Raw genomic sequence first — 27,208 nt, 5'->3', positions numbered from 1 at the left:
TCAGCTAAAGGCCTTCTGTTGCACCCTAATGGCCCTCCACCTGGCCAGTATTTCCAAGTGGACTGTTTGCAAGGATAAACTGAGTCCCAGCACATTGCTCAGCAGTGAAGGGCTCGCCCAGCCTGTGATGGGGCAAGCATCTCTTGTAATGGACATCTTCCAGAGAATTTTCTGGACAGCCCCATCTCGGGGCTCCGTTCCTCGCCCCAGGGCTGTCGGTTTGTTCATTCCCTCATGCAGCATGTTTGTGGCATGCGGGGCCATGCGCTAGGATTCCAAAAAGCATCGCAATTATTTTGTCTAAGAAAAGAATTAATAAATCAAACCACCACCACCACCACCAGATGCAAGCGGCACATTAAGCCACAGGTCTACCCTCGGGACTGGCCTTCACGCACACAATGAGCATTGCAGCTGTTTACTCACTGCATCCCTCAGTCACACCGAAAGCTCCCGCTCGGTGCTTGGGACACCCTTTGCCTCACAGAGCGCGACAGAGGACTCTGCTTGGAGGAGGATTTTCTCCCCAGCCAAGTAAACAGGTAATGCTTTACATCAGGTTTGTAGAGGACAATTCCAGGGTGTTGGCAACCCAAGACTTAAGGTACCGCCAAAGAGGCAATGAAGCAAAACAGCCTCTTGAATCCCATGGAAACAAAACCAAAGAAAAATGAAAGTCTTGCTTTGGGAGCAGGCAGGGCTCAGAAAGATTTTGGTTTGTAACGCAGTCTACCGACCAGACAGGTATATCTCCTTACTCCTGCGCTTTTTCTCCAAGCGTCTCAGCCGCTTCTCCTCCCGACGCCGAGCCTCCTCCGCCTCCTGGTGCTGTCGGCACTTGTGAAAGTTCTCCACCACCACCCCCACAAACATGTTGAGCACGAAGAAGCTGACAATGAGCAGGAAGGAGATGAAGTAGAGAAGCATCCAAGGGTTATGGTTCTGGACGGGCTGGTGAGGTGGGGAATCAAAAAACAAGAGAGAAGAGAAATGGCATAGACAAGATGTGTATAAGTCAGGATATCGGGCACTCTGCAGCAACAAGACAGCACAGTACACTTTTGTGGGGAGAAGGAGAGGGCTAGGAGGAGTTAGGAAATTTTTCCCAAAACAGTTTCCTCTCGTTCACTTTCTCACTGATTAGAATTTTACTTTTGTTGTAAAGCCTGCCCTAGCCTCCATAAGTTGGCTTACAGGATTTAATTATTTTGGCATTTATTTCACACCGCTTAAGATAAATCTCAGTGTATGTGCATGATCCCACCTGTGAGATCATTTTAGTTAAAGATAGGCTCCAGCTTTTTTTTTTTTTTTTTTTGAGATGTGGGCTTACAGTTAACGTTGCTCAGTTGTTACAAGATCTTCAGAGGCAGGGGAAAATTAAGTACAAAGTGTTACTGTAGCTACAATGGGTCACTACTTATCTAAGACTTTTGACTTTCCTTTGCAAATGCCACGTAACACACAAACTTAACAACATCTCTTTCAAAACGTTCCTGGTCATTTCCCATCTTGTGTGAGTTTACTCTTATGTGAATATATATGCCTTCTGTGAAACCGCGGTGCAATGGCATGTGTGACCCTTCTCAAGTACCATCGTTCTAACTAAAAACCCCATCAGTGCTTGTTTGTGTACGACATGGGGCACAGCCACTGTAAAAGCCACTCAGTGGAGGATGGAAAATCTTGACAGCCCAATGGGCAGTCAGGACCTCAAGAAGGTCCTACAGCTCTGCTCCTTCCTGGGACTTCCAAAACCACCAGGGTCACCCAGGCATGACTCATCTGAGAGCAACACATCTGGGCTCTGCAGTACATTTACCTGTTGGTCAATACCCACGGCATCCAAACCATCATACATGATGTTCACCCAGCCATCTTTGGAGGAGAGGACAAACAAGGACATGAGGGCCTATAAGAAAACAAACAAACAGAAAAGATTGGTCTTGCATTTTAGTCCCCAGAAAAGAAACTAACAACAGACAATGTCCAGCAAAACCAATCCACAGCTCCTAACACATCACCTGACCTGGAGTTGGTGAAGAAATACAACATATTGGGGCTTGCTTTTACCTATTTCCATATGTGGCTTAAAAGTGAGCAAACTATGGTTGTTAACGCTCCTTTTCCCTCACATATAGGCTGACCTTTGCTCAGACACATCAGGCTTTCTGGTCACTAAAGCATGATTAAAAATCACTGTGTCAGGCTGGCCCAATGTCATGGGGTTTTAAAAAGCAATAATATACCCCAGCTCCTGCTATGGGCTGTCTTGCTTTTCAGCCAGTATAAAGCACCTTATTTTCTTCATTTGCAAACTTAGCAGCTAGAACTCAAGAGACTAAAAGTGACAGTTGAGGTCCATACATGAGGGACTGCATGCAAAAGCAGTGGCTTTAAGATAACACTCTTCTATAAACGAGGAACTGCATAACTCTAGGAAGTTTGGCTGCAGGAGATCAAGAGGGAACCTGATCCACTTTTACCCGGTTAGGGTTGGTTCAGATAGATGAATGCCAATGTTGTTCTTGGAAACATCCTATGACGGAGGTTCTACACCCTCCTCAAGGAATACATTTCAAGTACTCATCCATTAAAAGCTGGTACAGAAAATCTCTGCAATGAGGACTGACTTTACCTGTCCCAAATTGTCAAAATTGTACTTCCGCCGAACCCATTTGTAGCGTGCGTTAGTGCAGTCAGTCTTCGTAGTGATGTTTTTTACATCAGGACCATCACAGTAGTAGAACTTGCCTTTAAAAAGCTGTATTTCAGAAGAAACAAACAAAAAAAGAAAAAACAAAACCAAAAAAGAAGCAGCATTGAAATGTCTGTTCCCTGATTTATCTTTCTTTCCCCTAGTAGAGTGGTTTGCCAAGTTCAAATTCCTTTCCTTCCAGCTCAGATACCTGTCCTAACACACACAGCAGGAAAACACCTCTGGTGAAACTTCAGGCCCTGAGACATTGTTGTGCATTGCCTCAGACACAGAAAGAAGGGGATCCTGCAGGCCTGCCCTGTCTTGTTGGGAGGATGACAACCTCCTCTCTGAGGAAGAGATATTCTATACATCCTAGCACACAGAGCCGGGAGGGATCTTGGGAATTTGTCTTTTCCTTCGCTCATCCTCAGGCAGGCTTAGCTGGTGCTGTGGTATTGTTCATCAGGGAGGTCTGCTCTCCTAAACCTGAGAACCCGCCAATGAGCAGATGCCAAGCCCACCCTGGAGCATTTCTTCTAGGACCTGGCTCTTTTTTCCTAACACCTAACTGAAATCTTCCTTTGGAGAGGTTTAAGCTCATTACTTCCACCTTAACTCCAGGGTGGTGAGAAAAACAGCTTCTCTTCTGCAGCAGTCACTTACAGATGGCCGTGGTGAGGGAAATACTCTACCTGGACCCCTAAAATCCCAAAGATAATGAAGAATGCACAGCAGATGAGAACAATATTCCCAATAGGCCTCAAGGAGGAGATCAAGGTTTCTACCACCAGCTTCAGACCTGGGGCTCTGCTGATGACTCTGGAAAAAATAGCAAAACAATAAAGCTTTTAATTTTTATGCATGCCCTGTTGTTATATGCTTGCTTTTCCTCCTCTGCTTGGGCTGCAGTAAAGCTAACACAACCCTCCTCTACCTGCAGGCAGCATTCAGAGACGATTAGTGACTTAATTTGGACAACCGGAACATTCGCAGTCACATTAGATGGAATTAAAAAAGCGTAAGACACCCCGTCAGCAGGGTGTTGGGCAATTGCTTACAAGTAACAGTGAGGAGGGAATATTCTCTATGGGCAGAATATCACAGAGGTTCCCACTACAGAGCTATTCGTACCTCAGTTCAGAGAGCTGATCCCCTCTGAGGTCTCTCTGATCCAAGCAGAGGGGCACACACACCAGGCAGGAGCCTGCTTCTCAACACAACGTGTAAACAGCTCCACAGTGGTACGAGAGAGCATGTCTTGTCCTCTTTCTACAGGCGTAAGTGCCCACCTGCCCTACTGGCCTGGGCCCCATGACAACTTTTCAAACAAAGCGGTTTCAATTTGTTTCCTAATTAGTTCCCGAACCGACTCTTAGCCAACAGGAGCTTGTGATCACAGCTCCACAGCCAAAGGGTCATCCCATTAAAGAGCAGCTTGCTCGCTTGCTGTGAGGCTGTGAGAGGCCAGGCATGCTCTGAGCATGGCCTGAAGCGGCTTTTGGGTATTATGGAGAACAAGGGTTTTCCTTTCCTGTATGAGCGCCTGGAGAATGATTCTCCCATGGGTGTCTGAAAAATGTGTTTACACACATAAGCGTAACTATCCCAAGCAAGCTTTTCTGGGAAGGTGGGTGTTTTGACTGAAGAACATCAAAGCTTTTTTTAGGAGGGGCCTGTAGAGGGGAGGGGGTATGAGTCCTTGTAGGTAGCTTGAGCTTGCACTGCTAATGATGCTTTCATGCCCACCGAACACAGAGAAAAGAGGAGAGTCGTATGCTGCAGGGACAAAGCATTTCAATAGGGTCTTGTTTGGCAGCAAATAATGCGGCAGTCTGAACTGCACCTACAAAGTGTTAGGAATGGTCCCTGGAGTAATCCCAGAAGAGGCTGTGATAAATGAAGCCATCGTGAGAGGTGATGAATTCCTCTCTATTAATAAGATCTGGCCTAGTTATTCTCCAAGACCGATTCCCTTTTTTTCCCCTTATGTTTACTTAAAAATTGCTTATGTACGAATCGCCCTGATTTCTGTTCCTAGATATGCATGTTAGACAGGTGCCCTGAAGTGCTGCCAGGCCAAGCTTTGTCCAGCGTGACCCAGAGTGGCTCCTGGTGAGCCAGCACTGCAAGGGGACCCTGATGCCACCAGCAGAACAGAGCGTGGGAGCAAGAGAGGAGACAGAAACACTCACAAAGTTACTTGTCACTAAGGAAATACAAAGCAGCAGACAAATAGCTGTTGTTCTTGCGGTCATGGGCCTAAACAAGAGTGCCTCTTCCTATTACTTTCCTAAGCAAGCAGCTTTTCATCAGAAAGCCTACAGGTCTCTGGAGGTGCCTATCTTATTTCCCCTGAAATTTCATGAAAAAAGCTTGTGTTTCTCGCCAAGCAGGGTGGAAACAGAACAGGAGGCATGAGCTGATAAAAATCCCCCAAGCATTAACACTCTTTGTTATTGTATAATCGTAAACAAAATACAAATTCTCTTTATTCCTTTTCTCAGATACTGAAAGTGTCTCCCCTTCCTCCACTTAGCTGAGAGCTAAATTGTTTTGCAGTAATGTTAGATATGCAGGCACGGGAGAGCAGGTATAGATGCTGGAGCTTATCAAATTATTGTCAGCACCTGTTCAATTGTAAATTCTCTCCCAGCCAACGCGACCTCTCTGCTTGGGAATGACTGTGAGGCTGTGCAGTTTAACAAGGAGCTAGACTGATTTGTAAAACGGTGATAAAAATGCAGCGTGGAGGAGGCATTCACTGCACTAACTGCCTGAGTACGATAACACCTCTCACTCCAAACTCCATCCGCTCTTTTCCATGCTGGTGAAGAAGAATTATAACTAATTTCACTGTTTTCAAACAATTTCACTAGATAAGAGCTCCCCAAAGATGATTCTATCCTGTTTTCAGGGTGTTTCAGCTGTGTTTCAGCTCTTTGTGTTATTAAGCAAGACCTTGATGAATCACGTGCATTTTTTCAAACTCCTTAATCTATCCACACAAAGCAAACTCAGCCATCCTATCGGTGAGCGTACCGGAGAGGTCTCAAGGTCCGCAGAAGCCTCAAAACGCGAAGGACACCCAGGATCTTAGCTCCGCCTGCCGATGCCATGGAGACAATAATGTCAATGATAGATACAAAGACCAGGACTCCATCCAGGACATTCCAGCTGCTCTGCAGATAGGTGTTCTCCCCAGAGAAAAAGCCAAGAGCTACCACCTACAGCCAGGAGAAAAAAGACAATTAAATCTTCACCCAGATCATAACTATGTCACGTTCTGGTCTTTGCCAGGACTCACTATAGGCCACGGGATGAAAATGTAATTACCTTAACCATCATTTCAGCCACAAAGATTGCAGTGAAGATGTAATTAGAAACACTTAGGAATATCCTTTCCTGTAAAACACAGAACAACAAAAAGAGGCAAGTTATTTAAAGATGTTAGAAAACAAACATCTTTCATCTTGCAGGGTCTTGCCCTGACAAGACTAAGATCTGGCTGCTGCACCAAGGAAGAAAATGACTTGGGTACACACCGTGCTGTGTGGGTCTATGTCTGGTCGCTCCAGTGCTATAGTGATGCAGTTGAGAAATATGAAGACCAGCACTACGTGATCAAACATTTTGTGGGCAATGACCTTCTGGCACATCACTCGGAACCTGAAGAAATGGTGGGGAGAAAAATATCCTCCAGATGTTTGGGTCAGCAAGAGACTCCCACCCCAATGGCACGTCCTCAAAAGTCTTCAGCAGCTGTGCCACCAGCATCAGCCCAGGCGGTGCACTAGTCTCTCCACAAGCTTCAGCTGTTATTATCAACGCAGTAAACAAGATCTAATAACAGCTATTACTAATACTGGTTAACCCACCCTTCTTCCTAGACAGGCACGGAGCGAACCATGCAACAACTCTGCAACCACATGTAACAGGAAAAGTTACCTAAAAATCAGGAATTGGATTTCTGAAACTCTTACTGCTTCTGCACCAGAAAGAGATTTTTCTCAAGGGAACGCTAGCTAGAAATGTACTATTCCATTACCACAGAAACCTGGTGGGCTGGCATTTCACTGGGATTTCTTACCGATTCTGTGGGGAAAACACGTAGAGGGACCAGTCTTCATGACTCTTGCACCACTGTGGTTTGTACGGCTCCAGGACTTTACGAATCCGGTAGCAGTAACTCTGGATAGAAAAGAAGAAACACCTTTTCTTCCTCTTTTATTTTCCTGCCTCTTCAACTTTCACAATCCTTTTGTGAAAGGGGGCAGTACATGGCATTTCACAGTGTGTGTAGGGAGTCACAGCTTTTGGGACAGAGATTTGGCAGGCATTGTCACATTTGTCCAACAAAATAGGGAGGAAAGGGGTGGAAGAAAGGGGCTGCTGTAGAGTGAGATACGGACATAACAAAGCAGACTTTCTAGGCAGGTATCATTTTGAGATCCAAAGTTGTGCCAAAGCCAAAAAGGCATCAAACAACAAAAAGTTAAATAGAGAACACTCTTTCAAGGCTTTCAAGCCTTAGAGATGCCAAACAGCTCTTGTGAGCAAAGACATTAGCTAGCTGTTGTGTCCACAGCTCATTTTTGGAGGCATCTTGGGCCAGGGGGACAATCTCAACCATTCCAAAAGCTACACAACTGCACGAACAACCCCTTGCAGTTTTACCTCACTAGAGACCACTGCAAGGTCACAGCCCAACCCATTAGCAAAAGAAAAAGCCTTTTGGGAAGTTGATGCCCATCCCTCAGATCTGGATTCATTTTGTCTACGCCAGCCATTAGGCAGTAACACATTTCAAAGCCTGATTTTTAATCAACCTTCTTGGAGTGGAAAAGCCACTTAAAGCACGACCGCCCAACTTCCCCCTCAACTCACATCCTCCATGTCATCCTCGTAGTCTATGGCATCTTCCTTGTGGCTGTCGACACGCAGGAAGAACTCACTGGGGACGTGAACCATCTTGCCGTTGCAGTCTTGGTACTCGGCAGGCAGAACGGCCATGGGGCTGACACTGAGCGAGTGGCGCATGGTGGGCAACTGGAGCAGCTCAGGCAGGTCCAGGGAGCTGCGGCAGTCCAGGGACTCTGCCCGGCGGTGCAAGGAGGGCCTGCTGACTGTGCTGGACTTGGCATCGTCGGAGTCATCGTCTGTGCTGCCTTTCCCCTCCCCAGAGAGCAAGGACTCTCTTTCTCCCGACTGGTTCTTCTTCTTGAGGCTCGGGGCTCTGCCCAGGCTATTCCAGCTTGAGCGTCGGCTTCCCCAGTTGCTGCTGGTGCCCCAGTTGGCGCAAGGGGAACTGCGGAGGCTGGACTGAGAGAGGAGAAAGACGTTTGAGGGTATGTTTGCAGGAGGAAGCCAAAGGATAAGGCATTTTGCCCAGACTGGAAGACCCTTCTTGTTGCAAGTCACATCTTCCCCTTCCAGACTTCCTTACTGCTCTGATTTCACCATGCCAATGCCTTGAGATGGGAGCCAAGCACCCAGCTAAGCCCACGCTGAAGATACTCTTTGAGGTACACCTGTAGCACAGCTACCAATCCTCTGTGCTGCATGACGTTCTACTGTCCTGGCAACATTAACTGCACAAAAACTGAACCTGAAGATACTATTGCTGAAGTGGCATTTTCCTTCCTCATGTTCAAGTGGTTTCAGCACATAACTCTCCTGACTTCTAAAGGGGCTCCTGCACCCGAGTCACCCAAGTGTCTGTTGGAAATTGTGCCTCTATTTGCATTACTTTCTCTTCAATTTGCTGCATAAGGAGGTGGAATGAATGTTTCTCTCACAGCGAATTTCTGGCAGTGATCAGTGCGTCAGTGCACTGTGGCTGGTAGGTAGTTGCCAGGATGAGAGCACGTAAGGTCAGAGCAGAAAAGCTAGAAGGAAAACTCCTTTTCCCTCCATGGCTTCCTCCCAGCACAAAACGAGGCAAACTGCCTTCCTCCTCCTTCTCAGTGTTGGCCAGCTGTCCTCTGACTGCTTCATCTTCCTTTGGCTGGTGGCACTGATGTGCTCTCAGAGAAAGGATTCAAACGATGAACAAGCCTCTCCTGCAACTCACAATCCCATGAAACCCCAAGGCAAACAACAGTCATCTCTATTTTCTTTTCAAAAGCATTACCTTGACTAAGCAGCTTACCAAAGGGGATAGTGGCTCTGTCTCTGTGTGAAGCGCCGTCACGCTCCGCTGCCTTGATTTGAACATGATATTGCAGTTACAGAGCAGAGGAATGGGATAGATAAGCAGCAGCAGAAATCCACTTTGTCTATTAACTCTGCTCTCTCTGTTTTCACAGAGCTGCCCTCCCGCTCCCCTGCTGTGGGCAGACTGCAATCAGTTGCCAAAGCAGTCAGCTCCAGCCAGATCTCTGCTCCATGAGCTGTGCCTGGTGGCAATCGGTCAGCTCATACCTTGTTTCCTCTGTTTCCCCTCCAACGGGGCTGTTGTACCATAACTGGAGCTCAGCTGCTGTGTTGGTAAGAACAAATGCTTCATTTCCCTTGACATAAGGTGGATTCAAGATGTAACTCTAAAATGGTATGGGGGGAAACAAGCCTCATCCTCGCAGGAACACTTGACAGCTTCTCCAAGGCACCACAAAATCAACAGTGTGGTTGGCAAAAGTTGCCTGCTCCTCCTCAGAGAGGTTTGCCGGAAGAACGGCATGAACTTACGACTTGTCTCAGATTGCATCTCTCCAGTGAGATGGCTTGGCATGGACTTCAATCAGATACTAGGCAGGAAAACACTGAATCCCAGTACATCCCTGGCTCCCCTCTTCATATACTCACTGTCCTTGACTGTTGTCACTGTCCCGCCCCAGCACAGCACACCCCTTCATTTCTCCCTCTTGACTCTGTTCTCCTCCCGCCTTTCCACATAATCCTCACCTCTATCACCCTCCTTTTTTCTTTCCAGCAACGTGTGCATGCATACACACATGTGTGTACACACACACACACACACACATACATCAGCTGTGCTGCTTGCAGGCACTTGAGGGAGAGTTCTTAGCAATAGGAACCTACCAAGGACTTCTGATCGTAGCTCAAGGGGTCTAGCGAAGCATTACTCCCTCTCCTCGAATCCACAAAAGTGTGCACTGAATCCATGTGTGGGGAACATTTTGGTGTGGGCATTGGTGTGGCAGCAGTGCGCATGATTATAGGAGGTGGCATGCTTCCCCTGCCCTCCAGGTGTCCATTTGGGGTGACGGCAAGTGAGTACATCTTCATCTCTGGAGAGAAAGGGAGAGAGAATACGAGCTGAATGCTGAGCTACAGCTACAGAAATCACTCTCCAAAATGGACATTGCTCCTTGGGTCTTCTAGGAACTCTGCCAAATGGAGATGAGATGTTGTGGGCAATGAGATCCCCCCCACCATGTTGAAAGGCATAAAGCAAATGTCATGACCTTTTAAGAGGTCTTTGGCCTTGCCTGGACTCGGAACTCCTTGCCCTCCAAGGGGAGCTTCTTTTGCTCACTGTTTCTTGGGATTTAGAGAGTGGAGTTAAGGTGTTGGGGGACTGGGACAGAGTTTCCAGGGAACAGATGTTGAGGACTGGCTAAATTTACCCTAGGAAGTTAATCTCTTCTCCCTGTCATACAGTCTTGCACAGAGATTTTTATGCAGTTCTGATATGCTCCAAGTTCCTTCATGGGGAAGGCACTAAGTAAACATTAGTTATTGTATTTAGACATCTGTTCAGGGGACAGGAAATGGAAGCTGCTTTTACACGTCTACCCATCTAGAAAAGTAGCACTCCTGTAACAGAAAAATCTAATGGCACATCTCTGTGGTAACGGCAGAAAGCATCTATTTTAGCTGTACGGCAAGTACAGACTGCAAAACCGGTGTTCACACTGAAGACAAACCAGGCCTAACACCTCCAGCCCTATGGAGTGCTGTAATACTCAAACCCCGAAGTCTAATTTCAAACACAAAACTAAAGCTGAACTAGGTCCCGTTCTACTGGGCTTTGTGGGTTCTGGTTTAATAACTGCAGATTTGGTCTTAAGGAGGGGGAAGGATGGGAGCTTCTGCGACCAGCAGGAGAGAAGTACAAGTCTGCAGTGAGAAATCCAAGTGAGTGCATTACCCCTGCTATTTTTCTTCCAATGGCTGCTTTTGTAATGCAGTGTGCTTCTATTGTAGCATCTGTTTAGTTGCCGGCTTGTGCACAAATACCTGATCTGCACCACTGAAGTCCATGGGAACACTGCCATTCACTTTGAGGGGTGGAAGATCCAGCTCAAAAATTGCTAATCTGCAATACACATTCCTCTTGCCAGTGTATCTGTTTACAGACCAATGGCACTGTAATAGAATTGTTAATGTCCTTATGCTGTTACGTCACCGACTGGCACCTATGAGGCTTATGGAGACACACAATTACTTATGGACTTTGACTGATGGCAAGTTCAGCCCTGTTTTCTATTCTCGAATTGCCTGAGAAGAGGTGACAATAATTATTTTCCCTAGATCTCTCTTATTATTTGAAGCTGCTCGGCAAATAGTTGGTGCAAAGCTGGTTCATAGTTGGTGCTGTGGGCTCCTTGCCAACTATCTGCAATGGACATTCACTTGATCACTTGGTGTTTGGAATTCGTTGCTTATTCTGCAGACTGAGAAGCTCCATCACCTTGCTGTGATTCAGCTCTGTCTCAGCTTCCCCAACAAATTACTTCTGCTCCTTCCTCAGCTGAATTCCACCTGCTTCCCACAATCAATATAATTTCCTTAGCTGAAATGAATCCTGGTTTAGAAGCATTTAAACTAATCCTAACAAGAGCCCAAGCTGAGAATCAAAGAACAGAGGAACTGGTTCCTGTTTACCATCATGCTATTCACTTTGTTAAAATATGTGATCCCTTCCTGTCTCCTGTCTGGTTGCAAACTCTACAGAATGAAGGCTGTCACCTACTATTCCATGTTTATAGTGCACTAGTACAACGTGGCCTTACCTCAAATCAATTGCCAGGCCCTCCTGAAACACAAATAATAGCAACATTTCCATCAATCAAACCTCACCTAAATGCATTTGTGAGAGAAACCAGAAAGAATAGATGAGAACATGACTGATTTGAAAAGCTGCTGAGAAGTAATGTGAGAATATTGCTGTCAGCAAACCATTCTGTGGTAGTGATACAGAAGAAACGATGAGACATATCTAAATATTCTGGTATAGTTTAAATTAGAAAAACATATGTTTAAAGGAAATATCAACGCTTATTTAGCTTTCCCAGCGCTTTTTGCATAGCTGCTCTGTCAACATAGGTATCAGATTAATTGTCAAATAAAATGGATTCTTCCACTTTCCTCCATAAGTTTCTATGAAAGATGACTGTGAAAACAGAGTTGTAGCTCTCAGATTCCCAACAAAATGTAGAGACAAAAACCTACCTGTTGCTCGGAGGTCTTTTAGCTTCTCAAAATCATCATCGAAGTTGGCAGATGTCTTGTCCTCATCTGTGTCTGACCTATTGGCATCACCCTGCAGAGAGGAGAAGGATAATTAACAGATTCAATTGGTTTAAACTTTAGCACAAAGACCATTTGGACTACTTAGCAGCTCAGAGGTACCTCAGCTCCCCATGGTTAGTTTAAGTGTGGCCCCAAGAATTAGAAGGGCAGAATGCCAAATTCCCTGTGACACTGCCTTGGGGAATGACCCTCGGTAAGTCCCTCTTCCTTGTTTTCATTCATTTTTGTACTTGAACGGAAAGGATGATGTTGTGATTGTGACTACTGTTCCTGCAATGTTGTTGTGTTCCCTGCACTGTGCCCAGCCTCACCGAACAGTGTATCCCAGGGAAGAACACGAAAGTGCAGCTGTAATCAGAGGAGCGACTAAGAAAAATTGGCATTGTGGGGTTCCATATCTGCACTCTCCGTGATCCCAGCTGAAAGCACTTAGGTTTTAATGTCAAAGGGTGTCGAAGGGTTTTTCTTCTTTATTTGACAGCATAGTAAATTTGACTTAGATCTGAAAACCCAGCCCTGATTTGCTTGCTTCACGCTGGTTGGTAGTCGAGATTGTATTGAGAAATCTCTTGGCAACACTGAAGCTGAGGCAGAAAGGAATGAGGCCAGCTTGCCTGGCAGCACAGCGTCATCTCCGGACAGAGAACAGCCAACCACCCTCAGACTAGCTTTCCTCCTCAAAGTCCAGTTATTTGTTCCCTTTCATACATATCTACCTCTGCTACCAAAACCGATCAGCCTCAATAATGTACAAGCCTGGGAACGAAGAGCTAGTGTCAGGTTCTCCTCTGCTAGGGGAGGTCTGCAGACAGCAGAGATTCCAGGAGGCTGTCGGCATGACTCTGGCTTGATCCATCAAGACTGTAGAAAAGCTGTGCAAATTGGTAGCAAATGGTTGGATTAAAGCAGCTGATCCCAGAAAAAGGAGCACGGTTCCTTAACTGATGCCTGAACAAATCACCGTGGTTTCTAGAGACACGGTGCTGAAATGGCAGTGAACTTAATTTCATCTGTGATGTATTGCTAACTGGTGCAGCCAAACGGACAGAATGACTGAAAGGCTTAAGCTCCCTTATTCATCTTCTCTGTTTTGGAGCAGAAGCACTAGCGCAGAGTAGATGAAAGATTTGCATAATTTTGGAAGGTTTGTCCGCTTTTCCAGAGCAGCTCTGGGGTAGATTTCAAAATGACACGGGAACAATGTAAGCACAAATATGCAATTATGGTTCTGTTTGAAGTCGGGCTGCTTGTCCTGAGCACAAATGTACTAAAAAAGGGTTTGTGGCCATTTAAGCCTATTGTCTTCTTGGGTTACTCCTGCCAAACTTGCTCCACGGGCAGATAAGAACCTGAGATTAAGCTGAGACTGTGTACTGTGATTCACACGATAATTTTTAGTGTCCTTGCTGAAATGCTGCTGATGGTTCAGAGCTTAGAGCAGCAATAATGTGCACCCTCTTAGCTGCAGAAGTCTCCCAGGAGTCGCTCTCCATCTAAGGAAAAGAAACACCTGAGCAAAAGGAGAAGTGCATCTCAGTTTCTTTTATACCCGCTAAGAGGATCACTCTGTAAGAGGGCAAAGACAAAGAGGTCAAAACAAGAATTTCTGCCATATTCCCAACATACCACCAGAACCAGGGATGACAAAAGAAAACCCAGCTCCTCTGATACTTCCTCTTGGGAGTTGTACAAGGAGACTTTAAACATCTTTGGTTTGCAACCAGAGCTAAGTTATGCATTTATAAGTGCAAGGCTTGAATCGAGCCCTGGTAGCTGAAATAGAGCCCTGAGAAGGGTTTTCTGTAACACAGCTAATACCTCACCATGAGACAACTGACAAGCCCATAGGCTTAATGTCAGGATTTATAATAAATGGAAGCGGAGAGCAAAATGTGCCCTGCAAATGTCATGCCTGTGGTTCCTGGCCTTTTCTGAGGCACCACTGAGTGAATACTACGAGCTTTGAAAACTGCTTCTTACACCCATTTAAATCATGGTCCGTAACGGTTCCGAAAGGAGCCATTAAGCCTAAGCAAGAAAACGACAGCCATTCGCCTGAGTCTGTAATCATGCACTCAGAGGGTATTGCATGAGGCTGCCCATTTCTGGCTTCGCATTAGCAGGTGATTCAACCTCCAAGAGGGCAGGTAAGGAATGGGATCGGTACCATACAAAGGTACCCGCAAGCTGCCAGGTTGCCGAGTGGAGAAAACTTTCTGCCTTAAAGCAATCAGTAACAAAGGATGCACACTGCTGTACAAGGGCTCCCTGTGCCCAAATGCAAGATTGCTCGAGCTGGAGCAGTTTCCAGTTAGTCAGGTCACACGTGCTGGTTATCATCCGTTTGGGTTTCCTTGGCATGTCCTTATTTTCCACCCAGATTTGCTGGCTGGTGAAATCTGAGGATATTTGACACATCTGGCCACTGAATACTCTGAGCTACCGTACAGCCAACTGTATTGGTTGCTTCTGCGTTCAGGTCAGGAAAATCTGTTACTTCAGTACGGGTTTTATTCTGCTACAGCCTGTGCCATTTTCTAGCAGAACTGAGGTCTAGCACAACCACTCTGAATACAGCTACAACTCTCCTAAAGGAAAACTCCTTCTGGGTTGGAAGACAGCAGCTGCTGCAGAGCCTGTAGAAATACTGGCAATTCCTTTGATTCGGTCTTACTTGGTTAGTGGCTAAAACATCCAACACCATCTAGGTTGCACTAGAACAGGAATATGGCAAAGGTGTTACAGTATCCAGAGCAGAGCCAGGAGATGCTGAGACTGGTGACGCTGAGAAAATTACATGAATTTGGAAATAAACAGTGTCAGCATGAGTTCTGGTCACCGAGACATGGAGTATAGGCTTGATCTTGGAAAAGGACCTTCTTGCTCTTCTTGGTCAGCTGTGCTGGATCTTCAGGGCATGGGTCCCACTGTACAAGACATCAAGATGTAGTGCAGAGCCATTCACTTTGAAAGCGATGAGCTGGACTACTTGTGTCTTCTCTGTGTGTGTAGGTGGCACTCATCACCCTCAGCATCCATGAAACAGCACTAAGTGATGTAGATCAGGGTGTTTTTTTTCCAAACTGGTGCTTGGCTCCTGTTGTTTCAATTAATTTTCCTCTGCTAGTGCTGCAAGGAAGCTAGGAGGGATGTTTTAATAATGAATCTATGCAGACATCCTTGAAAGACAAATGTGGCTGTGCTGGCTTGAGGAAAGGGAATTTTTGGTCCATGAATATTTCTATGATATTCCATGGTCAGTGGATCATAAGTGTGATCTAAACATGGCAAATGAAAGCATGATACCATTTTGGGGAAAAAATGAAAAGTGAAAAAAAAAAACCCCAAACCTCTAAAAATTATTTCTTTCTCCTCTTTCCCTTGGGAGATAAGGCGGTGAAAACTGAAGCCATTCTCTCATTTTCCTTCTGAGTCTGTGTGTCTCTGAAGCCTATCCAGCACTAAGCAAACTTTCCCTTCTTGGTGGTTGCAGAAACAAAAAGTGTAATAATTAAAAAATCCGAAAGTACTATGTAAGCCTTTTCTATGCCACTATTCTTAGCTTTAACCGGGACTGGATGATTTTTGGTAAGTGTCAAAATAATTTCTATGTACACTAGAACTTCAAAAGAAGTTTTGTTTTTTTTTTTTCCTGGACAATATATATGTGTACATACATCGTCATATTTACAACTGAAACATCATCCTCACTTAAAATCTCTCCCAAATAGACTTGCTGTGATCTGAAAGGAAGATGGAGAAGAACAGGGTAGGGCAAGGGATCGGGGTTTCACACTCTCAGGATGCTGAAAGCAGATCTGGAATGGACTTGCCAAGGGGGAGGAAGACTTAGGAGGCTGCAGGGGCCCCCGACTCACACCAGTACTATACCACTTACACCACTCATACCAGTGTGTCCTGCTGCTCTGGATCATGTGGCACAGGATTGCCCGCACAGCTGCTAAGGCTCCTGCCTAGTTCAGATCAGGACACTGCATACCACTTTTGACTGAGAAATAAAATCATTTCTCTAATCCTTTCCATGTGAGATGAGATGAGATGCCTGCAGTTTATCATAAATTCCCTGCTCATTGACCTGATACAGACATTATTTTCAGGTGTAAGTAAAAATCTCTTTAGCATTCACATGTCCTACATCATCCTAAGTATCTCAAAATTTAATGTTTGTAACCTTGCAACACAGCTTTTGAACAGCTGCGCTATTAGCCTCAAATAACACATAAGGGACAGAGTCACAAGGAAAGGCCTGTTCACATTCTACCTTGTCCCCACTGCTCGCGTTGGCTCGATACATTGAAGGCCTGAGGCCCACCATAAAGAAACACAAACACAGGACACGTGGGAGATTAGGTGAGTTAAATCCATCCTAAATTATTTCCTCTCGGTCATACAAGAGACCCTGTAACAGATCAATCAAAGCGTTGGTCTCACAAGACCCATGCCAAGTCCAGTGGGCCTTATTAGCAAAGACAGATTCACAAGAGCCTCACATGCCCAACCCAGCTCATCTACACCACCTTAAGTTTAAATTCAGGGCTGCTTGCATGGCTAGATGTTTGCACTGACATGGATTCAGCCCTACACTCTTGCCTACACGTGATTCTCAGTTTTCTCCCTCCCTCTGCTCAGATCTCTTACCTCTGCCTGGAAGCCTTCTACCAGAATGGCAACAAGAAGGTTGAAGAGCACATAATTGCCGAAGGTCATCAGGGCCACAAAGTAGAGTGCTGCCCATGAGGATGTAGATGCCATCCCATTGTACAGGACCACGTTCCAGTCCTCTTGAGTGAGGATCTGCAGAGAGGTGAAGGGAAAGACTCTCCAATTACTCCACTCCTGTCATGCACAGCAGCTGCAGCTGCATTCAAATGCTGACTCATGCATTTCCTCCTCTCCTTTTGACCTTTTCTGAGCATATTCTCAGGTCTCATGAGATGAGACAGCAAAACACTCCTTTATTTAGATCTTTGCATGTGAGAGCTCTCTCCTGGGCAAACCTCTCCTTTCTGCAGGAGGATCTAGCGCACCACTGCCCATAGCGATGACTAGTTCAGATCCTAAATATGGTAACACAAAGGAGTCCCGTTATTCGGTTGCCTCCTTTGACAAACATCTGAAGATAACAGACCTGAGGCCAGAGCTGTTGTCTCTTTTGGGGCTACTCTCTATAAGGCGTCTGGAGCTGAAGGAAGGGGTAGGGGACATGATATTTGATCAGATAAATGACATGGGGTGGCTCAAGAAACGTGGGTGGCTCAAGGAAGCGGACATTGCTCCATTGTGGAATATGCCAGTAATTTCAAGCACATAACAGATCTTTTTTTGCAGAGGAAACACAACTTTTTATATACAGACTTTCTCAGCATATAGAGCCAGCAACACCAGCTCTGATTTGCAACAGTATTTATTACTCCCAGTTAAATGAAATTATTTGCAAAGTGCATTTTTGGGACAGTGAAAGCAAGTAAGGAGACAGAGATCTACAGAACAGGAGCAGAATGGACACACAATCACTTTGCCCTAATAACTGCTTCAGTGCCATTTCAGTCCAAATTTGACACCTACTGAAATATGGTGGTTTTTTTTAGAAGTGAAATAACTTGTCCAGGTGGTCTATGTTAAAACTTCCCAGAAGATCCAGAGCTTACCTGAAATACAGTCACAATGGCCCAAAGTAAGGAATCAAAATTCTTTCTATCTGGAACTGTGTCTCCCGTATCAGTTTTCAGGCTGAACTTGCATCCAAAAAGATGCATGCCGAGAATGCTAGAGTGGGAAAAAAGGGAGATGGAAGAAACGTATTATTGCGTCAAATATGGTTGCAGAGAGGACTGCAGTGATTTTTGGGATGCTTTTTCCTCCCAGTGTTTTGTATGCCAGTGGTATCTCTCAGGACAAAGGGCTCTGCTCTAAAACAGACATGATCACTGATCAAACCCTCCCATGTGGTTCTTCTGTGTCACGTTTCATTACAATTGTCCACACTGAAGTCAAATCAGGGATCTCCTTTGTCTATAAAAAAACAAACCACCTTGCCAGCTCGCTAATCCATCTGATTTCCAAGAATAGGATCTTGAGGAGCATTATAGGGTCAAACAGACAGAAGTCTTGGAGCCTGTACAACCTCCATCTGAAATATAATACTGGTAGAGTCCAGTTACTGACAGCTTCCTGAGGCACAGCTAAACGAGCCTCTCAGGAACTCCAGAGCAATTGTTGCCTGTTTGTGTACTTCATTCATCTACAGAATTACAGTACTGCATGAAAAGCTGAGACCAAAAAGAGGTAAATAGTCTGTTGAGTGTCTGCTTGTCAGTCTATTGTGAGCACTTCTATCATGTAGGCAGCCTAGCAAATGCAGTGTATCATTATTCTAATCTACGTATTACTTAAGCAAGCTGAATCGAAGAAGAGTTACAGCCTCCGGTACCTGAAGATAAAGATGAAGAGCATGAGCAACATGCAGAAGGTGGCTACATTGTCCATTGTCTTCATTAGGACCACCAGCTGGCGACGGAGGGCAGGCATGAAACGCACCAGTTTCAGCACCCGGAGCAGCCGAAAAGTTCGTAGCACAGAGAGGCCTCCGTCCGACTGGCCAATGATCTCCCAGACACTGCAGGAACACCACAAGGAGAAGAACTGTAAACAGCAGTACTGTACAGTGAAAGCCCTGAGCGGGCTGGTTTCTTACAGGTTATCACACCATTTAAGCCCTAAAAGGGTAGTTTGTTTGCCTGCTACTTTCTTGCTTCTGAAAAACACCTTCACTTCCCAGTGTGCAGACACACATCCTCTAGCACAAAGTACATCCTTTATAGCTGGTTTCTCGATTCTTTAATTCCCTTGCTTTCTGTGGCTCTTCACAACACAGCATGTCTCCTGCTGGTCTGCATCAGTACAATCAGACACAAGCCTAGCCACAAAATGTGGACCGCAATTTTGTACAAGCTAATATCCAGAGGGATTTACGTTTGTTGGGGTGGGTTGGTTTGATCAGGCCACAGACGGGCCTTTGTTCTGGGCCTCTACTGCTCCTCACTTCTCTGAATCAAAGGGGTGAGCCAACTGAAGCCAAGAGCACTATTCTGGTTTACACCTTCTGTGTCTGCCTTGACTTCTCTGCCCCAAACTACTGATTGAGGGGTGAACAGCACTGCTAGAAAGGACCCCAGCACAGAGAGCTGCTGTACAAGCTTCTCACACATGCGCTGTGACATCCCCAGTTTAGGCTGGGATTGTGTTCCCCTGGGAGAGGACAGCAGAACAGTGCTCTCTCTTACCCTCCTGCTTGCCCTATTCTGGTCTGAGTTACGTGTTAATTCAGGAGAGGGAGGGCATGCTGCTGGGATAGGGACACTCACAGTACTCCTTTCCCAGGACCAGCCATTCTGCACTTCAGTGGAAAATGGACTGCAGTGCCAGATGTGTGGCGTAAATAGACTTTGTTCTCCATCTGCCAGGTCCATTTACTTTGGACGGCCCTTCTAATGACAGGAATCTAAAAGGCCAGCATAATTATAGCCCATCATAGCTAGCGAGCCCTGGATTAACACATGCCACGTCATTCCTGTTCCCCATCCCACTCCCCAACGGGTCTGAGCCCTCAGCAGAAAAGCCACAGTGGAGAAAGAACTGGCAGTGACCTGATGACAACTATGATCCCATCAAAGATGTTGTACGGGTTCTTGATGTAGCCGAAGAGGCCAAAGGCAAGGAGTTTCAGGAGCATCTCCAGGGCAAACATGCTTGTGAAGACGATGTTACTGATCTCCAAGGCGTTGGTCAACTCGTCTGGCTATGGGGCAAAAAAGCAACATGGTCAAACACATGCACAGAGGAAATGGCTGAAGGCTGGTATGTTCCTCCTGCTCTGGGATTTATACTAATGATGCACAAAAGCTACATCTTCCCATGTTCCTTCTGGAGAGCCATGGAGGCAAAGAAGTGTCTGAAGGGAACAGCAGACAAACTTCACGGACAGTCCCTGTGAGTCTTACTGGAAACACAGAATCCCAGCCCATTTCTGGAGCAGCTGCAGAACAGTTGTGCCCAACAGAGGGGCCCAAAAAACGAAAGCTATGCAAAGGAGAGGGTTTGTTCACTGCTGCAAGATACAATTATCCAGGTGAACGGCTAACATGGCTTGTAGGGCTTCTATCGGGACTTGCATTGGTCAGGCTGTTTTTATTGCACTAACTCCAGCAGAGCTTTATGGATTCTGCTATATCCGAAGAAAGAGCACTGTCAATACAGTATAGCCCTATTCACATACAAACAAAGCACTTTTCTCACAGAGATTTCTTAAGAGAATTAGGAAAACAAAAAACCACCAGTGAAAGTCAGTAGGACTAACTGACTCCCTTTTTATCTCCCTGAAGATATTTATCTCCCTTTGGAAATTGTCCCCCAGAAAACCCATGATGATTTTTTCTTCTGAAGTCCTGGTTAGTAACGTACAGCAGACTTTGTTTAAATGACAGCAGTATGGCCCTGAGTGTCAGGATTGCCTCCAGGATCAGCGTGGGTTTCTCTGAGCGTACAAGTCTGCATGCAGCTTAAATCCAAGAACCGATTTTTCCATGCTCCTCCTCAACCACCAGTGCCAAATCACCTTGGGCTACAATCTTGCTTTTCAGACACAGCCTTCGATGTTCCTTTCCTGGGAAGCGCAGCACTGCCTGCCCAGCACCCAGGCTCCAAAATGTGGCACAGCAGGGACTGATGCCAAAGGTGGGATGAGGTTTGGTCTCTTACTGGGGCTACTCCCTCAAACAGCACCGGGCTCTGCAATGCGCATTTCTAATGCTCAAGGCCTGTTCCTTTGCAAAAGAAAATGAGTCTTTTTCATTTCCTTAGTGTAATAATATTGTCTAGAAAAAGGTGTTATTTTCATATCTGACTCATCTCCTGACTGATAATAGCTTCCTTTATTCCCCATCCGTCATTAGACACTATGTTAAAAGTTGGCAGTTTCTTGGGGATGTTGTTGCATGATTTGAGGCTCCGAAGGGAGAAGACCATTGTAATACTGTGGCACTAAGCAACTCCACGCTCTGCAAACTCAATCCTTGGCAACTGAACGAGGAGGTGAAAGAGTTAACTCGAATGCAGGAAGAGCCCCCACACCCCCTACTATAGGCAGCGACAGTCTGTGGGCTGCTAATGAACCATCATTCATAGGCTAAATTACTTTATGCAATAGACTGCCTTTTGCTCAACCATTTATCCAGGAGAAAGAGCACTAAGAGCCTCAGTCGTCATGATTATAATCCATATACACTAATTACTAAGGGACACCAGAGGAAGGACTGTGCAATTTTCAGTTCTTTAATCTCTAGCAAGGGGTGGCCCCGATGGCCGCACAGCGCATCTGAACAGCACGATCACCGAGCTGCTCTCCTGGCTCCTTCCTTGCTGTGAGGATGGCGATTCCCTCCCTAACATCAGTCAGCGCTCGCCCGTGCTATTCCCTTCCCTGGAGATGCCAAAACAACCTGGGCAGAGGTCTTCCCTTTGCAATGAATACACATCTGAAGAAAAGGGCTGCTCTAGGATGGCATCTAACCAGCTTCCCCAGCAGAGGCAGCCCCACGGGCTCCCGGGTGTCTGTCCTGCTGTAAGCCACAGTGGTGACAAGACACCACGCTCGCAGTGTCCTCGAGCTATTTGTCAGGAGCAGCGTGCGGCCGGCCTGTTCGGTCTCCCCTCAGCCGGGGTTACGCAAGGGCATTCTTAACAAGAAGCAAAAGAACTTGCTAAATTTTTGCATCCCTCCAGGCAGCAGACTGAGGGCTCCTTGGGACAGGGTGTTCATGGCAGGCCAAGGATGGCTCATTAATGTGTTGAGGCTGGGAAATTAACGACACAATAATCAGCAAAGAAGCTGCAGTTTGGGCAGCTTTGAAAGGACAGAGTTGGTCTGTTGCACTTTCGGCTGGGAAACATAGAGAACTGGCCCACTGCGACCTACAGTGCTTTGTGGTCTGCAGTACAGCAGCAGTCTCATCTCCTGAAGTCAAACTTAATTCAGAGTTCTCCAAGTTCACCTTGCTGCTGCCAGATGTGCTGCCAACGGTCACGATTTTAACATGAAAATTGGAATAGCTGGCGATCGTTTCAAAATCCCTAATCCTGGAATATATAGACAAGACAATCTCAGGAGTCATTACCGAAAAAGCCAGCGTCCAGCCTGAAATGCCTAAGCTGAACAAACTTAAAAACATCCTCAGGCAAATAAAAAGAATTTGTAAATTCCTATTCTCTAAAAAACGATGTCTTCTAAGCCAACCCCGAGATATTTCTGTGGCCTGTTGAGCACATGGCATTGCAATCAGTTAATCTGCCAATATCATTGCTTGGATTTGCCAGTTTCCTTCGACAACGGGGTGTCCTTACTGCTCACTCACCAGCGCCGTAACTTTTGCTTCGTATACGAGTTCAGAGAGTGCAGGAGAAAAGCCGCAGCCATCTCTCAAGGGAGGGGAGAGAGGGCACGAGGAAAAGGAAAGGAGAGGACAAGGAGGTGGCCCAAATGAGACCATCAATAGCTGTGATGAGGAGCTGATCCAGCAGATCAAGACGACGGGGGGGATGCGTGGGCAAGGTTGACAGACAGTGGCTGACCCTGCAAAGCCAATCGTGCTTCAGATAAGAGATCTTCATTACCCTTTAGCGATCATACTTGGTGTGAGGCAGAACTAATTCGATGACAAGGACTGCTGTAACGTGAGCCGTTTGGAGGGCAATCCTGCAGTGACACGGAGGCAGGACCCACTGGGCACAGACAAGGATGGATAGCCCTGCATGCTGGCTAAGCTGCTGATGTGAGCTTTTGTATTATTAGAGTGGAAGCTGAACGGCAGATGAGCCAAGCATCCAGTGATACAGCCTTCAAATGCAATTACCTCCTTTCAATACCAACTGGAGGCCAGAAAACAGCCTGCCATAGATATTTTTATGACTTATCAAATGGTTTGTTGCTTAGAGCACAACTAATTTCCCACTTCTCTCACTCCTTGACGAGCAAAGATCTAGAGGAGGGTCAAGGAAGAGGCACCTGAAAGCCAAGATGGATTTGGCCATTCCCCTGGAGTCAGCCACTAGGAGACACTGTTGTTTTGTTCAGATTGAAGCCAACCCCACAGCAGGCATTTTTCCAGGAGCCTTTTTCTCTGGGAAAAACAAAATGTTGATTTGCTGAAAACAAAACTTTTCATGGCAAGGATTATTTTTGTCAAACTTCCTGGCTGGAGGAAAATGAAGTTGCAACAAAGCTTTAAAATTGCTGCAATGTCTTGTTTTGACCTCCTCAGAAAAGAACATTTCAGGCTTTTTGCTTGAGATGTGGTTGTGCCACGAAATGCAACTTCCTTTCTAGCAAGGAATGGTTAACAAACAAAAGTTGGCATCAAAATGATGCATTTTGAACCGAGTAGTTCTAAAGTGGCATTTTTTGCTTTTTGCCAAATACTTTGTGAAGCTTAACAACTCTGACATGCTGCATCAGTGGAAACTTCCTTTTTCAAATGGCAGCGAGAGAGCATGACCCTCATCAGCTTTGGAGATCTCCACATCTCTAGCTGCTGCAACGATTGACCTTTACATTGGTCCAGGTTTTCAGAGACAGGCCAGGCCAAATGGAGCATGGCCAAATGGCAACCACACGGCACTGCCCGAGGCCACGAAATGCCTGGGAATCCCTGCAATGGATGCAACGCGGGAGATGGCGGTCAATGCGGTCCTGCTGGCAGAAGGGTCCACAGTGCCAGGCGTGGAGGCTGGAATGGGAACTGCCATGTTGGAGACAGTCAGCAAAAACGAGCACAGAGAATGGTTTAACCCACAAGTCCCACCGGCAGGTCGCAGGCAATGTTCAAAAGAAGATTCAGATCTGAGCGCAAATTTTACAGATTTCAGATTCAAATGAATCCTCATACTTTGACTGCAGGAGTAAGTTTCCCACCATTCAAGAGAAGGGCAGAAACTGCATGGAAACAATTCGTAAGACTTCGGCATCCTTGAATATGAGTTTAAGGTAACAGTTAGCCTTGACTCCAGGCAAAACATGCCCCAGGAAAGCACAACCACCTCTGCTCACTTTGAAGGCCATATTTATGCTGCGGAATATTTCAGTGATTCAAACCCATGTTTTTATTAGGGACAAACCTCAAACGCTTCAGCAGTTCATTCTGAGTTCAGATAAACAGACAAAAAATCCTTTTCTAAATAGTTTGGGTCTGAAAACCTCAGAAGACTAGTCTCTTTCTGAGACTCCGACACTTCTGGTTTCAGCAAGATGCAGCACAACCCCAGAGCCTTCCTGGAATTGGGAGAAATTCAATAAAAGGGAAACCCATAATGGTCAAATTCTTGATGGCTCCTACAAGCAGAGGATGAAGAACAACAGTAGGACTTTGCAGCCTTAGATTCTCTTTGTGCAACTGAATTACTGCAGTTCTTCAAGGAAGTCGCTCTCTCTTTGTGCCACTTTTTCCTCTGTCTTCTACCTTGTCTCTTTGGATTGCTGCATCCACAACCACCTATTTTACACAGCTTAGGTTCAGTCACCAGCAGGACGGCACCATGCCTTGGCTGGGGCACCTTTTTACTCTGATACTGAGTAGAAATAATCATACCTGCTTCACACTGGAGAAAAGGGCTGTTAGACACCTGGTCCCTCCTGCTGAACAAACAGGAAAGGAAGTTCCCAGAGTAAAAAATGTGCTTTAGCTTCAGAAATCCCCCCCGAGCCCAAAGCAGCCATTCGACTCCTCCTGAACAGGGAGAGCTGAGGCTGGCAGAGACGCAGAGGAGTGGTAAACAAATCCAGAACATTTAGTCTCATAAACATCCTTTGCACTTGTGTTGTTTTTTTCTCTAGTCCTGCGCCTAAAGCTGTCAATGGGATTTTGAGCACTTGTTTATGTTGGCTTTTCTGCTTTATATTTTTAAGTTTGGTCTGCACGGGCTCTGACCAGGAAGAGGAGACATAATGAACTGTCAATTTGCGCTTTGCTTCTGGACACTCCATGTTTTCTCTCTTCACACCATTTTTGAGGGGTTGTCCTTTTCCAATTATCAGTTATTCCATCGCAACAGATTTCACCTGTCTGCAGTCTCTGGCATCATCCCTATTTCACAGAATTAAGACCCAAAGGGAACGCATAGCAGAGGTAGGGAGCAGGGGAGAAGGCCAATCACAATGAGGTGGAAAAGGGAGGGAAAATGCAAAGCACACAACTTTTTGGATTAATGAACCCAAACCATGGCAATTAGTGAAATTCTGGATAACCCACCCAGCACTAAGCAACTTCACTTTTTAGTATGTCCATAGATTGCAAAGGCATTTGTGAGCTGTGTGCAAGGACTAAGGGAGGGACTGCTCCTGATACTTCCTAGCAAAGACGCAGGAACAGCCAAGCACAGAACACCATCCAGAAGGAACAGATCTAGCTTCAAGGACTTATTCTTCCTCTGGCATTTGTGCACAGCCTGCTCCTCCTTCCAAATACAGGCTCCTGCCATCCAGAGACCAGGCAGTGCTGTCAGCTGCGGCTCTGCCTGATCTATGGTAACGGGGTGCAAAGGCTCTGCTCCACCCTGTTGAAAGGAAACCTAATTATGGGGATTTCAAGATCCGTTTCACCCAGTGAGCCACAGGCAGGGTCGGGACAGGAACTCAAGAATTTCTGCTTTTCCACTGAAGGCTTTTCCAAGCGGCATCTCTGCATGCTGTGCAGATACACAGGTGATATCAGGACACCCACAGTCTCAGTCATGATGCAAAAAGGTGAAAGTCCCAGATAAAACACGCAAAGAGATACCAACCACAGTACAACTCTCCTCCTCTCACAGTGGAGGGGGGAGATGGTGCCTCTCGGCAGCTCAGCCTTGCACTTCACTTTTCCATCTGGTGCTGGACATCTGTGCACACCCATCTGAGAGGAGAACCAAGTCACCACAACCAGCCACCCTCCAGGGGCCATCCGCGCCATGAGGTCTGCGAAGCGGGAGGAAGCCCTTTGCATCTCCAGTGCACACCGACTGCAAAGCATGGAGCTGTACTTGAGCAGGCTTTTCCTCTATGGAGGGAGATTAAAGCTTGCTTGCTCTACTCACTGAGCCATACAGCCCTCTACATAACTAATCTGTTTAACTGGTGGATTACTGGGCTCCATATTACATTTGTAGGGTTTACGTGCCACTGTGAAAGCAATCGTGAGATGAAAACCAGTTTTCTGGGACAGATTAAAGAGACGGTTTGGGAGGGATTAGACTTTTTTAATAAGAAATATTGTTCAAAAATTGTGGAAAATAGCTTAAATGAGTTTGAAGCACTGGCATCACAGGAGGGGGGCAAATCAATGAAATTGTTAAAGAGCGCTCAAATTTACAAAATATCCCTCTAACTTTTTCTAAAAAATTAGAACATGTACGGACTGTGTGTATAATACTAATATTAGAGGCAGACTCCCACTGCGCTAGGCAGTGAGCATCGGTCTGCAACCCCGGACCCGTGTGCCTTCTGAATATAGGACGCATGGGACTGTTGGAGGCTGGGTTTATGCCACCGAGAAAGCGCAGGGATCTCTAAACCACAGCCTGTCACCTTCCTTTCCTCTCCTTGGAGGCGGGTGGTTTGTCGCAGTCCTCGTGGCTGCCTGTGGTCCCCTCCTCCCCACACGCCACAGCTCACCTGCACCCAGAGTGATTCCCAAATCTTTGCACTCTTACGAGCTCACACTTTGTATTTGAAACCCTCAGCTGTGTTTCTTGCACGCTCACTCCTTTGAAAACTTACATCGAACACCAATTTCTTGCCCATATCCTTTTCTTACAGCAAATCCAACTAAAGAGGCACCCTAGTCTCCTCCAGTAGGTCCTGCTCTTGGACCAGGAGCTATAACTAACAGTCCCATCACAGGCATTTTGCTACTGAGCAAATTTTGGCCAAAGGACATGGAGACAACAGCAACATTTGCCCTCCTG

General features: G+C 46.1%; 1 protein-coding gene across 1 annotated transcript in view; it reads right to left on the bottom strand.

Annotated features, from left to right (window-relative positions):
• CACNA1H (calcium voltage-gated channel subunit alpha1 H) overlaps positions 1–27,208 on the bottom strand; it is a 257,797-nt gene that overhangs the window by 35,247 nt on the left and 195,342 nt on the right. The window contains exons 11-25 of the mRNA XM_082490356.1: positions 19,864–20,015; positions 18,648–18,833; positions 17,866–17,983; positions 16,856–17,011; positions 12,116–12,206; positions 9,740–9,948; positions 7,586–8,020; positions 6,789–6,889; positions 6,244–6,367; positions 6,035–6,103; positions 5,741–5,925; positions 3,394–3,520; positions 2,639–2,764; positions 1,823–1,912; positions 738–951 (exon numbers count right to left, since the gene is read on the bottom strand). Coding sequence (XP_082346482.1) covers positions 738–951; positions 1,823–1,912; positions 2,639–2,764; positions 3,394–3,520; positions 5,741–5,925; positions 6,035–6,103; positions 6,244–6,367; positions 6,789–6,889; positions 7,586–8,020; positions 9,740–9,948; positions 12,116–12,206; positions 16,856–17,011; positions 17,866–17,983; positions 18,648–18,833; positions 19,864–20,015 — 2,383 coding nt within the window. The remainder of the gene's footprint in view (positions 1–737; positions 952–1,822; positions 1,913–2,638; positions 2,765–3,393; positions 3,521–5,740; positions 5,926–6,034; positions 6,104–6,243; positions 6,368–6,788; positions 6,890–7,585; positions 8,021–9,739; positions 9,949–12,115; positions 12,207–16,855; positions 17,012–17,865; positions 17,984–18,647; positions 18,834–19,863; positions 20,016–27,208) is intronic.

Source organism: Vanellus vanellus (assembly GCF_965231255.1).
Source record: "Vanellus vanellus genome assembly, chromosome: 14".
Lineage (NCBI taxonomy): Eukaryota > Metazoa > Chordata > Aves > Charadriiformes > Charadriidae > Vanellus > Vanellus vanellus.
Note: the sequence above shows the minus strand (reverse complement) of the source record. Positions and strands in the feature narration are given on the sequence as shown.